General features: G+C 47.1%; 1 protein-coding gene across 2 annotated transcripts in view; it reads right to left on the bottom strand.

Annotated features, from left to right (window-relative positions):
• LOC149360746 (uncharacterized) overlaps positions 1 to 16590 on the bottom strand; it is a 35868-nt gene that overhangs the window by 4250 nt on the left and 15028 nt on the right. For both annotated transcript variants that reach the window (XM_089572508.1, XM_089572510.1), the window contains exons 4-6: positions 16182 to 16215; positions 11808 to 11996; positions 7524 to 7662 (exon numbers count right to left, since the gene is read on the bottom strand). In XM_089572508.1, the coding sequence (XP_089428634.1) occupies positions 7524 to 7662; positions 11808 to 11996; positions 16182 to 16215 (362 nt within the window). The remainder of the gene's footprint in view (positions 1 to 7523; positions 7663 to 11807; positions 11997 to 16181; positions 16216 to 16590) is intronic.

The raw sequence follows: 16590 nt of genomic DNA, 5'->3' as shown, positions 1-16590 counted from the left end.
TCATCTGTTCCCAGGCTGCATGCAAAGATTTCTTTTAGCAATACTGCCCTCCATGAACATTTTAAACAGCCCTAATCGAACAAAACCACCCATAACCTTTCAGAAGGTTGTGCTCCGATCATTAACGCTTTCTGGTCATCTGTGCCGACACACAGCAGAAAAGGGTGCGGCTGGTCAGCAATGCCCGACAGACCGTTTTGCCTGCTATTTCTGTGGAAAAATTGTAGCCTGAAATTTGGCTATGTCACTTTCCTCGTTTATCTGCACACTTATCTCAAGAAATTTCATGGGTCGGTACAGCACCATCATCATCAGCCTGACTACGCCCACTGCAGGGCAAAGGCCTCTCCCATGCCACTCCAACCAACCCTGTTCTTCGCCAGCTGTGACTAGCTTCTCCCTACATCCTTCAATCCACTATTGGAACATAATACAGGCCACTCTAGAGGCATTTGAGTCCAACCAGCATGCCAAACTAAGCTAGGACTAATTTCCCAATGCAGCGATGGCGTAGAGGTAGAGCATCCGCCTCGCGTGCAAGAGGACCGGAGTTCGAATCCCGATGCCACGCAATTCTCCACCGGATTAAAAAAAAAACTCCGCGTGTCGATGGAATTGCATACCCAGGCTTGGAGTGCGGCCTGATTTCGGTGACCAGAACCGACAACGCACTCCCTCACCAGAAAAGGATTTGGCCACCCTGGTGTAGTACATGACCATAACCTTCTATGAACAAACCAATTAACCCTCGGCCCTCAGTCCCCAGCAGCTGCGGAGCAACTGACCAAGGCGGCGGTGAGATCTGTGACGCAGCGGAGGGTGCTAAGAATCTCTGGCTCCGGACAGGCCGCCATTGGAAACTGAACCTGGCAACGTTTAACGCAAGAACCTTATCAAGTGAGGCTAGCTTAGCAGTGCTATTGGAGGAATTATCTGGTATTAAATGGGATGTCATAGGGCTTAGTGAGGTTAGGAGGACAGATGAGGCGTATACAGTACTAAAGGGCGGGCATGTACTGTGCTATCGTGGATTAGCAGATAGGCGAGAACTAGGTGTGGGATTCCTCATTAATCAGGATATAGCTGGCAACATCGAGGAGTTTTACAGTATTAACGAGAGAGTGGCAGCTATCGTAATTAGGCTTAATAAGAGGTACAAGCTGAAGGTGGTGCAGGCCTACGCGCCTACATCAAGCCATGATGACCAGATAGTTGAAAGCTTCTATGAGGATGTGGAATCGGCAATGACAAAAGTAAAATCACAGTACACTGTACTGATGGGCGACTTTAATGCAAAGGTAGGTAAAAAGCAGGCTGGAGACAAGGCGGTAGGTGACTATGGCATAGGTTCTAGGAACAGTAGGGGAGAGTTATTAGTAGAGTTCGCAGATAGAAATAATTTACGGATTATGAACACCTTCTTCTGCAAACGAGCAAACAGGAAGTGGACGTGGAAGAGCCCCAATGGTGAGACTAAAAATGAAATAGACTTTATACTGTGTGCACACCCTGCCATCGTAGAGGATGTGGAGGTCCTCGGTAAGGTCCGTTGTAGCGACCACAGAATGGTAAGGTCTCGTGTTAGCTTAGATTTGAAGAGGGAACGGAGGAAACTGGTGAAGAGAAAGGCTATTAACGAGTTAGCATTAAGAGGGAAGGTAGAGGAATTCAGAATGTCGCTGCAAAACAGATTTTCCGCTTTAACTGAAGAAGACGACCGTAGTGTTGAAACAATGAATGATAATCTTACAGCTATCGTTACAGAGTGCGCCGCAGAAGTAGGTGGTAGGATTGTTCGACAGGATACCAGCAAGCTATCTCAGGAGACTAAAGATCTGATTAAGAAACGTCAAAGCATGAGGACGTCTAACTCCACAGACAGGATAGAACTAGCAGAGCTATCTAAGTTAATAAATAAGCGCAAGGTAGCGGACATAAGAAAGTTTAACATGGAGAAAATCGAGCATGCTCTAAGGAACGGAGGTAGCCTAAAATCAGTGAGGAGAAAACTGGGCATAGGTAAAAACCACATGTATGCGCTAAAAGACAAACAGGGCAATGTCATCAGCAATATGGATAAGATAGTTGAATTAGCCGAAGAGTTCTACAAAAATCTATACAGTAGCGAATCTAATCATCAAGTTACTGAGGGAGGCAGTCGAGCACAGCAATGGGACATCCTGCCAGTAACGAAGGAGGAAGTAAAGAAAGCCTTGGGAGCAATGCAAAGAGGGAAAGCACCTGGTGGGGATCAGGTAACAACAGATTTGCTGAAGGACGGAGGAGAGATTGTGCTACAAAAACTAGCCACCCTGTATACGCAATGCCTTGTGACCTCGAGAGTACCAGAAGCTTGGAAGAACGCTAACATTTTCTTAATTCATAAGAAAGGAGACGTCAAGGACTTGAAGAATTACAGACCAATCAGCTTATTGTCCGTTGCCTACAAGGTATTTACTAAGGTAATCGCTAATAGAGTCAGGACAACCTTGGACTTTAGTCAACCAAATGATCAGGTAGGCTTTCGTAAAGGATACTCGACAATAGATCACATTCACACTATCAATCAGGTCATAGAGAAATGCGCAGAATATAACCAACCCCTGTATATAGCTTTCATTGATTACGAGAAAGCATTTGACTCAGTGGAAACCTCAGCTGTCATGCAGGCATTGCGGAATCAGGGTGTAGAAGAGTGCTATGTGAAAATATTGGAAGATATTTATAACGATTGCACAGCTACTATAGTTCTCCATAAAGTCAGCAATAAAATTCCAATACGGAAAGGTGTCAGGCAGGGAGACACGATCTCGCCAATGCTCTTCACTGCCTGCTTACAGGAGGTATTCCGGGGACTGGAATGGGAACAGTTGGGGATAAGAGTTAATGGAGAATACCTGAGTAATTTGCGATTCGCTGATGACATTGCCTTGCTAAGCCACTCAGGACAAGAACTGCAAAGCATGATCAATCAGTTAGACAGATATTAGTGTGGGCTTAAAAAATAAATAAGAAAAAAAGTGCCCTGCCCGCACCGTCTTACGACACAACGGGCTATAGGCAGAGCAGAATGGGTGGGGCTAAGAATTAACATGCAGAAAACCAAAGTAATGTTCAACAGCCTAGCAAGGGAACAGCAGTTCGCCATTGGTAGCGAGGTGCTGGAAGTAGTAAGAGAATATGTCTACTTAGGGCAGGTAGTGACCGCAGATCCGGATCATGAGAGGGAAATAACTAGAAGAATAAGAATGGGGTGGAGCGCATATGGCAGGTTCTCTCAGATCATGAATGGTAGCTTACCAATATCCCTGAAGAGAAAAGTATACAACAGCTGTATCCTACCGGTACTCACCTATGGGGCAGAAACGTGGAGGCTAACAAAGAGGGTTCAGCTTAAGTTAAGAACAATGCAGCGAGCTATGGAAAGGAAAATGATAGGTGTAACGTTAAGAGATCGAAAGCGGGCGGAGTGGGTGAGGGAACAAACGCGGGTTAATGACATCTTAGTTGAAATCAAGAGGAAGAAATAGGCTTGGGCAGGGCATGTAATGCGAAGGCAAGATAACCGCTGGTCCTTAAGGGTAACGGAGTGGATTCCAAGAGAAAGCAAACGTAGCAGGGGACGGCAGAAAGTTAGGTGGGCGGATGAGATTAAGAAGTTTGCGGGGATACAGTGGCGGCAACTGACAAAGGACAGGGTTAATTGGAGAGACATGGGAGAGGCCTTTGCCCTGCAGTGGGTGTAGTCAGGCTGATGATGATGATGATGATGAATTTCCCAAAAGGTGGGATGGTGAGGTGGCTGCTGTACTTCCCTCTGTTCCACATGACTGCTGAGACCTGCTGCTTCCGTTTTTTGTTTTGTTTCTTGTCGGAAATCTTGGAGGTTTCAGAATCTTGTCGTATAGCTACTATTGTTAACCGACGGATGGCGTGACCAGCACAAAAATACAGCGAATGCAGAGTGTCACAGCTCCGCTGGCACTCGAGAACTGAAAGAACCGGAGCCTTCGCCAACGTTAATTGTCGTGTTTGCCCCAAACTCCCAATGGTCTCGTCTGGTCTCGGCAGTGTCGAGTTTTGTGGTTTTCAGTGCGCTTCCCATCTCTTTCTTGTGCGGACTGTAGCAGCGACTGAGAAAAGTTAAGCCTCAGCGGTCTGGTTCGCCATGCAGACCTGCGACTTCAGGATGGCGGTAAATACCGAGCCAAAACCTTGAAAGAGAAATGCAACACCATACAGGAAGTGGATGCCAGAGTCTTGTCAAAACAAGAAACTGACGAGACGCACGGCATACAAAACAGCACGCTGTCCACTTTCATAAGAGGGCAATGGAAGAAGAGGCAGAAGGTGCCAGCAAAAGGAAAAGGATGCGTCATAGCTTCGCAGCATCAGAAGGGTGGCTACACCGCTTCCGTGAAAGACAAAACCTTATGTTTCGTGCGGCGTCAGGAGAGATGAAGGCCGCAAACTCAGAAACCTGAGAAGGCTGGCACTCCGAGGTCCTGCAAGGCTACCTATGGAAGTACTCTCCACAAGGACATCTTTAATGCGGATGAGACGGGCTTATTTTTCAAGTTGCTGCCCGCCAAAACCATTACGTACAAAGGTGACAAGTGTACGGAGAGTAAAAGAAGCAAAGAGCGCGTAACGGTGATGGCTGTGGCGAACATGACCAGAAGAAGTGAAAAGGTACTGGTGTTCGTGGTAGAAAAGTCGAGCAATCCTTGATGTTTCAAAAACATCAGGTCCCTCCCAGAAGACTGCACGGCGAACAGGAAGATCTGGATGGCTGGAGAGTTGTCTAAGCAGTGGCTCATGAAGGTAGACCAGAAGTTTGAACGCTGTGGCCGCAAAGTCATTCCTCTTGTCGATAACTGCTCTGTGCACAAGACTGAAGTTGAAACGAATGCCACTGAGCTGGCCCTTCTTCCAGCCAACACAACATCAGTGCTCAGCCTGTGCATGCTTGGGAGCAGCTAAAGCGGATACAATAGCCATCTGCTATCGCCACTGTGGCTTCGCTACGCAAGTCGAGCAAGCAATCAAGCCAACTGTGCTTGAAGACTGCTCCCATGTCGGACGTTCTGAAAAACGTCTCCTTTGTTGATTATGTCAATGTGGATGCGAGCGCAGTTGTCCGCGGTGCATCTGCACACAAGGACATCATTTCCCAACTTAAAAACGTAGAGCCAGTCACTGCCAGTGATGACGACAAGGAAGACGAGGCACGGATGCGGCTCTCCGCTGCCGAAGTCATGGCCACAGTTAATGCCGCCCGCCTGTTCTTCAGTTTTGAATACGGCGAAAAGGAGGCATTCCGCCACATTTGCTCTTTAGAGGAAAAAGTGCTTGCCGTTGCTTTCAAAAAAAGAAAAAAAGCAGACCACAATGATGTATTTTTTTCAAGTATTATAAATTGATGCCATGCTGTGCTACTTCCTGGTTGCAGTGTGCTGTTTTTCTTCATTGCTTTTGTTAGTTCGAGCTTCGGTTAATTCGAAATGAGATGGCGTGCCCTCGCGGTTCAAATTAATGATCTTTCACTGCATTTAGTGTCGGGTACAAGGGAGCCATAACACTCCCGAAACGTTATTCGTTTTTGACCATGGTCAGTGACCAGTGAACTTCTTCAGCCATGATTCCTAACAGGGCGGTACACCGTCAAACCATTGACTATACTTAAGTCGTATGTTATGGTTTTTCTTTAGTGTTACACCAAGCAGGTACGGCATTCTAACTCATTCTCAAAGTCCTGCAATAACATTGAAATTGGCCTGAGCAAAGTTGTTTTTCTATGCTGAAAAGATTCCTCTTATCATCCACCGTTTTTGTCACACCTTTGAGCATGTGCACGACCACACACTTGACATGAAGACCTTCTTGTGGAATCATGGTCTGGCTGGTATCAGGTAATTATAAAAAAGAAACAACTTAGCTGATGATGACTTCCTCTTCGCTTTTAAGTTCTGCAGTCTCAGACTACGACACCCAGAATGAAAATACATCATGAAATAAGTGCCAGTTGTCTCTACCACGTTCCAGACTGCCCAAAAAAAATGGCGAATCATCTGAGCACGGCCTCCAGAGACTTGTAGAGACATCTTCCACAGGCACGGACTGCAATTTTCTCCCTGCCTGAGTCTTTGAAAAAATCGACCCAGTCTTTGAGATTGCAAAGCCTACCCCCATTTCAGCATCGGTCGATCCACTGTCTTCTTCAACCTGGTTTTTACTATAATGCAGTGCATCAACAGAAGGAGCACAACTCTGAGCCTTTGTAGCTGCAGGAAAGACGCAAACTAGACAGGTACAGTCTTTATCAAAAGTCTCCAGGCAAAAGGCTTTTTGCCTGAGATGCATAATGGAGACATCAGGGCACCATTAAAGACCAAAGGGCCTTGAAATGCTAGGAGAAGGTTTCTTCTCATGGTAGAGAAGCTTGCTGCTTGATGAGTATGTTGAACGCTCCGTGCAGCAGAGCATTCAAGGGACATTCATTCCACTACAAGTGAATGCTGCGGCCTGCAGACTTTTGACGGGGCGTATCGTATAAACACGTGCAAGAGCCGCACTCGTGTATGGGCCGCACCCCGTTTTCCCAAAGGAAATGTTTAAAAGAAAATAAATCCATGCAAGGGCCGCACCCGAACTTTCCATGACCCAGGCCGGAATAGCCTTCTAAATGCACGCGCCGTGGCCTCCACGATCAGCTCCAGCTGCAAGCAATGGTGCACTTGATCGCGGAGGCCACGCACACGCTATGGCCTCCGAGATCACCACACGCACTCTCGAGAAAAACGAGCGTGCCAGTTATCTCGGAGGCCATGCCTCCGAGATAACTGGAGATAGCACAGGAGCTTCAAACTGCCGTCAATGGATGGCGCCCGAGGGCGCGGCCATCATCATCGTCAACTTTTTCTTCCGCCGCAACCTCCCGCTATCCACATCGGCATCAGTATCGCCAGCTCCAGCCTTTTGTGACGTTTTAGCAAGTTCACCGTAGCTGTGGTGGTTGTCGCTTTTGCGTGCTAACGCCGAGCATTGCAGTTCTAGCACGATGGGCAAGCACCTTAACAGCTACACGGCTGGGAGTTATTTCTCAAAGCCAGCAAGCGTGCGGCAGGTAGGAAATTCGACGTGGCCGAAAAGTGCGTACGATGATGATGCAACTAAAAGGATGCATTGAGGAACATAAGCTGCAAAAAACGGGCTTTCCGATGCTGAACGCAGCACCAGCTCAGAGTCGAAATACTCCGCGAGTGACGACTGAACATAGAATAAATGCCGCTAATTCCCTGATTGGCGTGTTTTTAGTTTAAAAAAAAAAAAATTCGCACATCGCATGTAAGGGCCGCACCCTGAAAATTGGCCCTCGAATCTGGAAAAAAAATGTGCGGCCTTTACACGCGTTTATAAAGTATTCAGAGAATACAGCGCAGCAGGCCCAGGCCAAAGAAGACACACAGAAGGAAGGGTGGAAAGAACGAACACAGAGGGTCTATATTTCTAATGCGTCTCACCTGCGGAACTTCTTTGCAGACTTTTTGACACCCCCGGCGGAAGACGAGGGCGTCGCCGCCCCCCTCTGGTGGTGGTGGTGATGCTGCTGTGAGCCCAGGGCCGATGCGGGCAGGGAGCCCTTGTGTGACCGGACACCACCTGTGCGAGACACGCGCACACACTGTCACGCATCCACATCGAGAGCAGCATCCACAATAAACAAAACACTAAAGCTGCCCTCCCTTCAACAGCCCAGCAAGCATAAAGACCGCCCTTTCTTTCCGCAGTCTTCAGAATGTGCAGCTCCTGATAGCGATTGATTATGAGAGCAGCCTGTCGTTGCAGAGCGCCTCTTGCTGGCAAGCTGTTCCACACAGACTTCATCTGGTCAAATGTTTAGGGGAATCCCCCAAGGTGGAGTAGATTTGTAAAAAGGGAGTAATTACTCATTGGCGTCCGCCCGAGCGCATCCAAACGGCTACAAGGGAAAGCTATACAGCTTTCTCAGAAACTTCGTAGTTAAAGAAAAATTCGTCCTGGTCCGGGGTTCGAACCCGGGACCACCGCTACACCGGAGCAGTCACTCTCCGGTGTACGTAACTGTACGTAACTGAACCAAGCAGCCAGCAGGATTGTTTTACGAAAAAAAGAAAAATTTCCGAACAACGTTGTCGTACGCTGCCACGAAAAAGGCTGGATGGACTCGGGACTCGTCATAGATTGGATTTCCAGCGTTTGGGACCGAAGGCCAGGTGCACTGCTGCATCCAGAATCAATATTGGTGCTGGATTCTTTTCGAGGTCACCTTACACCCGGCGTGAAAGAAAAGCTGCAGCGTGACCGAACGCATTTGGTTGTTATACCGGATGGAATGACATCCATTCTTCAGCCCTTGGAAGTTTTCTTGAACAAGCCGTTCAAGGATCGCTTGTGGCAGCTGTATTGGGACTGGATTGAATGTGGATCGACATCAACACCTGCAGGGAGACTGAAACACCTGAGTGCATCTACTGTTGCCCAGTGGGTTTCAGCTGCTTGGTACGGGCTGCCTCATGAAACCGTCCGCCGCGCATTTAAGAAATGTTCCATTTCAAACACCCTTGACGGAAGTGAGGACGATCTGTTGTGGGAAACAACTAGTCTCAAAGAGGAGTCCAGCTCTGATGACGACAGCGACGGCGACATCAGTGGCGAGGATGAAGATAGGGCATAATTTGCAGGCACTGTACTTCAATAAAGCTGCTCTCGACTTTTCCTATAGTTTCCTGCTTTACATTCGTGTTCTATAATTTCGGTTCCTCGTGTTAAATTCGTGTTTTCGCATTTTTTGATCTTGCGCGTTCGCAAAGTCGACCCTCGCGTTACAATCGTGTTCTTTTTTTCCCCGGTTTTGCCCTCGCAAAGTCGACCCTCGCATTACAATTGAGGTCGCATTACATTCGGGTAAATACGGTACTGATCAATTCGCTCTCGCCCTACCATAAGCTTGCCGTCCTGGCTAGCTCAGTTGGTAGAGCGACTGCTCCAGTGAAGCGGTGGTCCTGGGTTCGAACACCGGACCAAGACGAATTTTTCTTTATCTACGAAGTTTCTGAGCAAGCTGTATAGCTTTCCTTTGTAGCCGTACGGCTGCGCTTGGGTGGATGCCAATGAGTAATTACTCCCTTAATACAGACTGCATCTGATCAACAGAAATGCTTCACCAGATATCCCTCACAAAAAAATGCTACCACCCTCAAACACTGCTTCAAGGAAGATTGCTCTAAACAAGATTCTGGGCAGAAGCTCTGAAGGGGATTAAAGCTACACCACACACTTCTGCCTTTCTACAAAGGCCCTGGACAGAGACACCTTTCATTTCATTCCCTTTAGCAGGGGGGTGTTCTCGATTACACTGAACCAGATCGGCACCTTAATGGCATCTGAAACGTTCACTATGCTGCGGCTCCCTTTAAGACAAACGTGTTGAGATTCCATTAACTGCACTACAGTCAAACCCTGTCAATTCAGAGAGTTCAGTCTGCCGTCAAATCAGTTAATTCTGATGGGCCCTCGAAGCAACATTGTGTTGAGGTATGGCATGCTCGACAGGCGACCACCCAGATATTCGCCCACAGGCCTGAACTGCATATTAAATTGTCTCCTTGTCTCCCGTGCCCCTCTGATGTGCGTACAAAGACAGATGCGTTGATGGTCAGCAGGTTTCCATCGATAGGCTGAGAGAAAGTGCGCCCACACAGTTCTAATTTCGGTGCTTCGCTGCTAGCTCGTGGTAACAGCGGCTATCTGCTGCTTATATAGCTAGCCAGCCAAGCCGTGCACAGTTTGGTACGATGATGCCTTGCTGCTGATTTTTTTTGTTTTTGTTTTTCAAAGCTGTCCTGTCGCTCCAGTCAAACAAATCAGGATGTAGGGAACCGACTGAAGTTGAATTCATATTCAGCAGGCCGCACAAAGCAGATACTAATGAGTACCATAAAAACCCGCATATAATACGAGGTTTTTTTCCCATAATTAGCGTCCTAAATTTCCACCTCATACTATTTGCGGATCTGAACAAAATTTTTTGGAGTTGCTCAAAGTTTTGGTTTCATTATTGCTGCGTGGCTACGGCCTGGCTTTGCTATTGGCACGTGGCTACAGCTTGGCTTCGTTAATCTCTACAAACGATGCCACAGCGTCGTTTCTTTGCTGATTCGTTGGGTGCGCCAGGGGGTCGCTGTGTGCTGTGTGCCTGTTGACAACACACGTGCTCGCATGTAAGGCACGCTTCGTGAGGTGGATATTGCTTTGGGGAGCACGATGTCAGAGTCTTAAAAACAGCACTCGGCTGCTTTCAAGCGAAAAGTGATTTTAGCTGCGGACAACATCGGCAACAGTGCGGCCGGGAGGCAGTTTGGTGTCGTCGAAGGAAGGATTCGTGGATGGTGACGACAGAAAGAAGGCCTTTTTGGCGTGCATAGGAACGCGACGAAGCTTTCGCGGCCCCTTGATGTTTGTGTAAACAAACCGTTCAAGGACGCAGTCAAGCGGTGCTACGCAGAGTGGATGCGCTCAGGTGAGCCTGCAGTGACGCCAACCGGGCGGCTGAAGCGGGCTTAAGGGGAGACACTGGTCTTGAAAAGAAAATTTTATTAATTTAGTCATAGTTATGAAATTTTCAGGGCACATGTATTTTTGTGCGCTGATTATAGATATGTCATTTAATTTCATGTAAAACAATTCCTTGAGCACTTATGTACTTTTTATGCAAGTATTTTGCGGAGAGTTTTGAAGAAAATTAGCTGCAGGAAACTCGCTGAAATGTATACGATTGGGTTCTCTTGATACCAAGGAATACAATAAGGGTAAAATTATCATCCTGGCTATCATAGAACTTGAGTTACAGGGTACTGAAGCTGCCACTTCACACACAGGAATACACACTTTCCTTCTGATTTCTGAAGTGACAATTTCAAAACTCTATAACTTATGTTCTATGATAGGCAGGAAGACAATTTCACCTTTATTGTATTCCTTGGTGTCAAGAGAACCCAATGGCATACATTTCAGCGAGTTTCCCGCAGCAAATTTTCTTTAAAACTCTCCGCAAAATACTAGCATAAAAAGTGCATAAGTGCTCAAGGAATTGTTTTACACGAAATTAAATGATATATATTTAGAATCAGCACGCAAAAATACATGTGCCCTGAAGATTTCGTAACTGTGACTTCATTAATAAAAATTTTTTTTTCAAGACCAGTGTCACCCCTTAAGAAGTGCGGCATCTCGAACGCCTCGATGGCACGGAAGATGAGTACATTTGGGATGATTTGTCGGACAAAGAAATGTCCGAAGAAAGTGCTGCTGAAGAAGAAAGTGATTGGAGTGAAGCGCGGGACGCAATTTGAATAAATGTCTTTCATGAGCTTGTGTCACGCGTGTTATACGTGGGTGAAACTTTTTTTTCCCATTTCACGTCTCTAAAACTTCACCTCGTATTACATTCGGGCTCGTATTATATGCGGGTTTTTACGGTACGTAGCTAGCCAGCCAAGCTGTGCACAGTTTGGTAGGAAGATGCCTTGCTGCTGATTTTTAAAATTTTATTTTTCGAAGCTGTCTTGTCGCTCCAGTCAAACAAATCAGGATGTAGGGTACAGACTGAAGTTGCATTCATATTCAGCAGGCCGCACAAAGTAGATGCTAATGAGTAAGACGAACACATTAGAAGGAGTAGGGCCAAACAGCATGCTCCAGCCAGGCATTCTGCTAACCCGACATGTGGAAAATGTGCTGAGCATGCGGAAGGGGGCATAGTATACCTGGGTTGGGAGACTGTGGCCCGCCATTGACTGCGCCCCCCGTAGAACTGCTGCTGGATGTGCTGCTGCTTGAACCACCGCCCCCCGCGGCCACCGTCGAGCCCCCCTGAGACGACAGCAGGGACACGGGCCCATTCTCCTCGCTACCACTCTGCGGGTTCTGCGACTCGGACTCACTGTTGTTGCGATCTGGATGAAAGAGAAGAAAAGACAATGAGCCACCAGAAGTACTTCACAAAGAGGGTGAAAAAAGAACGTGGACCATGAACCCACTGGTGAAGAAGTACAAAGATACCTTTATATCACCACATATAAGGCCACACGTCAGGCATGTTTCACAGCATGGCATCTTAGCCAATTGTTACCCGGGTCCCACACCTGACACTGGAGAACAGTCATTGTGGTAATAAGGGAGTAATTACTCACTGACGCCCACCCAAGCGCAGTCATATGGCTACGGCTGGCAGAGCGACTGTTCCGGTGAAGCGGTGGTCCAGGGTTCGAACCCCGTACCAGGACGAATTTTTCTTTAACTACGAAGTTTCTGTGGAAGCTGTATAGCTTTCCTTTGTAGCCGTATGGCTGCGCTCGGGTGGATGCCAATGAGTAATTACTCCCTTATTACAAATCTACTCCACCTTGGGGGATTCCCCTAAACATCTGACCAGTCATTATGGTCATGGGCTGGATGGTATCCATGAATTGACCATTCAGGCTCCAAGCTCCTTAATTCTGGGCATGTATGCCATGTTTCGAGGGGGTCTTCCAACGCAAACCTTTCTCAGTGTTGTGTTCTGGGCACAGAGAATAGCCAAAGTCGGCTGTAAACTTCAGCATGACGGCAAATCGCGGCGATGCTTTCAAAATTAGTGAGTCACAGCTCAGAATCTTGCAGTATCGTTGACAATGAAGATCATTCCTAGGAAAAAGTCGATTGTGTGCCTCTGTCAGCGAATAAGGACAGCTTATACAAATACTACTGAAGGGAAGCTAAGTACGCCAGAAAAAAAAAAAGTAGTACATCAATGAAGGACAGTTAGCAAATGCCCAATCCCTTAACTAGGAATATCCTTCAAGCATTTCTCTATGGAGTCAGATTATCACTGGGGGACCACAAGCTGCAATGGATTGGCACAAATGGTGCTTCACTAAGTGCTTGTACACAGAAGCAGGTTCCGTAACAAATTCTGTTAATTGTATAATTATTATTCACAACAGCGCACGAAACACGGACAAAAGGGGGACAATCGACAACACAAGCGCTTGTGTTGTCGATACTCCCCCCTTTTTACATGTTCCCGGCCGCGGCGGCTGGAATTTCTTTGGAGGAGAAATTCTAGAGGCCCGTGTACTGTGCGATGTCAGTGCACGTTAAAGAACCCCAGGTGGTCGAAATTTCCGGAGCCCTCCACTACGGCGTCTCTCATAGCCTCAGTCGCTTTGGGACGTTAAACCCCATAAACCAAACCAAACCAAACCTTTTTTACATGTTTTGCACTGTTGTGAATAATGAATAAGTACCAACTCGCCCAACTTCATTCACTCATCAATGTACAATAGTCTCTGAATCACAATCAAGGGTTTTCAACCCGAGGTCACTGACTTGAGAATAGGAAGTGAGCTGCCTCTACTACCTGCAGATAGCATTTGTGTATAAAAACGGAGCAGCTGTCAATGATTAACAACTACATTACGAGCCGAGTGCGCTACCTCTCAACAACCCTTGGGACAATTAACAACCACAGTACACTTGAGGTGTCAGCATGCACTGCAGGCATCAAATTGATAAAAATGCTGACAATGCCAACATGTTGTTAGTGGGCAAAGCAGTTGTATGCACATATACTCAAATGTTTATTTCCACTAACAGCCCGGTCATATCGAAGTCAATTTCCCACATGTTATGCACCTTTGAAACAGCCTGGATGTGTGTGAATACATCGAAACATTGCATGCACAATTTTTTTTCCCAAGGGTGACATATATTTGCACCAAAATTGAGGCAGAAGCACTCACATGTGTACCTAGTCACATTCGAAACACTGGGTTTACCTGTCGTATAAGACTACTGCTAGGTAAATTGCTTTTTTTTCTCTCTTCGCACTTTTCATGCCAACATGTTAAAGGGACAGTGAGGAGAGCACTATTAATATTTTTTTTATAGCAAAATCCGATAGTTCGGCATGTCATGGCTTTGTTGCCACTTGGCCGGCAGCGAAAGATGCATTGATTTCTAAGAAATTTGGATTCGAAGTTGAAAAAGTTTTTCCCGCCGCTCTGATTCACACATGGGATTCTCCTATGACGACACAGGACTAAGTGACGTGAAACATGACGTGCACATGACGTAATGCGGACTCCGTGATTTCTGACAGCCAGCACAGCGGCCTATCAGCAGCCGAAATGAAAGCTACCGCCGGCTGCACGTTGAAGGCATCTATCATCTATTGCGGCCGTCGCTACCGTCGCTTCGCTTACGTTTGCACCGGCGTTTTGCCAGCGTTACAATGGATCCTGTTCTCGAAGTCGTCAATGAAGTTCTTGCAAATAGACACCTTTAGCATACCATGTACCTTGTTACCGTTAGCGGAATATCGGGAGCCCGCCTATAGCCGGTGGTCAGGCGCTGATTGGTTCCGATGCTGCAGGCGCGCGTGTAGCTGCCGGGTACATGGCGCCATCTGGTGACGTCAAGGAGATTTACGCATGCATTGGCTGCGCCTCAGTGATTCGTGGCTCCTCGTGTCCCAGTGTTACTAGAACCATTGGTTCTAGCAACACTTGTTTTGTCCTATGACGTCATGACGCTTGTACTTGCGAGTTTGGCCTGTGGCGGCGATACCTGTATTTTGGTTCTTGCTCTTTTCTGCGTTACAAGATCTTTGTTGTCAGTATAAGTGGCGTTTTTGTAATCAGGAGCTGGTATTCTGTCGATACAAGCCAACTTCAATTTTTCCTCAGTGTCCCTTTAAAAGAAAGTGACTGCTGGCTGTGTGGCAGACCTCAATGTTGCAGCACAACTTTATACACCTCTTCATGCATTGCCACCATGTGTACGCCTCAATGAATACCCCCCACCCTACCTCCAGATGCAGTGTTCAGATGCAGTGTGCAATATGATGCACTAACAACTCAGGCGCAAGCAACTAACTGAGGCGATTAACTGCTCCCTCAGCCAGTGGCTGTCAAAAGTAGGTTCCAAGGAACCCTTGGGTTGAATGGTGTGCTTTTCGAGTTCCCCGAGCATTCCAGTGTACAAGTTGCACCCACGCTGCAGTTCTTCCGAACAATATCGCACTCAAGTTGCATTGCCGTACAAGGCGCAAGTGTTCATTCGGTAAGTGCTATAAAAACGCACTGAGATCCTTTTGCAAGAGAGCACGACAAAAACACACACTTGCAGCATGTGCCTTGCACAGATGATCATTAAGCTGAGGCCATTAAGCTGTGATCGTTAAGCTCTGCCTCTTTGGCTCAATCGACCAGAGGGCAGCTGTGATCTTGCGCCAGCTCTGGATTATTTTTTTGTTTCCATGTAGAACTGTCTTCCTGAAGCCTGGCTGCTGCTCTGCAGCGCATCTTCGATGCTTTGCAACTTTGAACTTTGCATTTTAGCTCCCACTCACAGGCGGCACCATGTCAAGCAAACAAAATGCATGGCGAGCATCATGCCAAACAGAACTGACGCTGAAATCAAAACTTGCGGGAACATGACTGGACTGCCTGTGACGGCCGCTGCAGCAGTGGCTAGCGAGATTACATGGTTCTACCCATATAATAACATTTTAGAAATAACTACATCTTTTCCTCTTTTACGCATCAATTTTATTTTCCAAATGTAGTTTCTGGGTAAGGAAAAAGATGATGCACAGTGATGTGTAATTTGTGACAACTATAAGTCGCAAAACTGCATAAGATGCACCAAACAAAAATTGCAAAAAAAAAAGAATGCGGCTTCTACACTGGAAAATACGGTCGGTAAATCTAAGGATGCATCAAACTCAGTTAACCCCTTTATTTTGGGGCCTAGACATGCTCTAAATGCTTACAGGAGGCTGTCACACTACACAGCCAGTCATCAAAATCACATTTGACCGTTTTTTTTTTTAGATGTCACACACTGCTCTGCTCCTATCTGCACGCATGTCAGAAAGAACGGAATGGAAGCCGAGTCAACACAGGGTTCCTTAGCACCTTTTGAATGCCACAGAGGTTATTCTCTGAGGGTTTTTGAAAAAACTGAGAACCCCTGTGCTACAGTGTGGGAGGTGGGAGCAGCACCTAGAACAGCCCACAATGCACCACAGAGCTAGCAAGTCGTGCTATACCAGGCTGAAAGTTCATGGCAGCAGGCTGGAGCTGCAAGCCACTCACCCCTGTCGTCTTTCTCAATAATCCCACTCACGGCCTGTACGACGAAAAGAGAAGAAGCAAGAAAACACAGCATTAGAAAAGAACCGGCAAGAAAGTACTACATCTGAGGCTGCCCCAATAAAATCATCAAAGGGCGTTCAAACGTAAGAAATAGTTTTTATGCGAAGCATATTACTAAAGCTACACTACAGCCCGTCGAGCGCGGCAGTGGAGCTACCATTAACCTTTAGCGTGACCACGTGACACCACGTGACAACATGACGTCACAGCAGAGGAGATATGGGCTGCCGGCTCGCGCGGTCGGCCGCGGCGGTGGAGGCTCCACATCAGAGGCGCTGCAGCTGACCACGTGACGCTACAGCAGCGGTATAAAGCTGAGCTTGCCTCGCTCTCCGGGCACTTACGAGGC

Source organism: Amblyomma mixtum, chromosome 2 (genome assembly GCF_055824585.1).
Source record: "Amblyomma mixtum isolate Tamu chromosome 2, ASM5582458v1, whole genome shotgun sequence".
In the NCBI taxonomy this organism is placed as follows: Eukaryota; Metazoa; Arthropoda; class Arachnida; order Ixodida; family Ixodidae; genus Amblyomma; species Amblyomma mixtum.
This window is presented reverse-complemented; position numbering and strand designations above follow the sequence as displayed.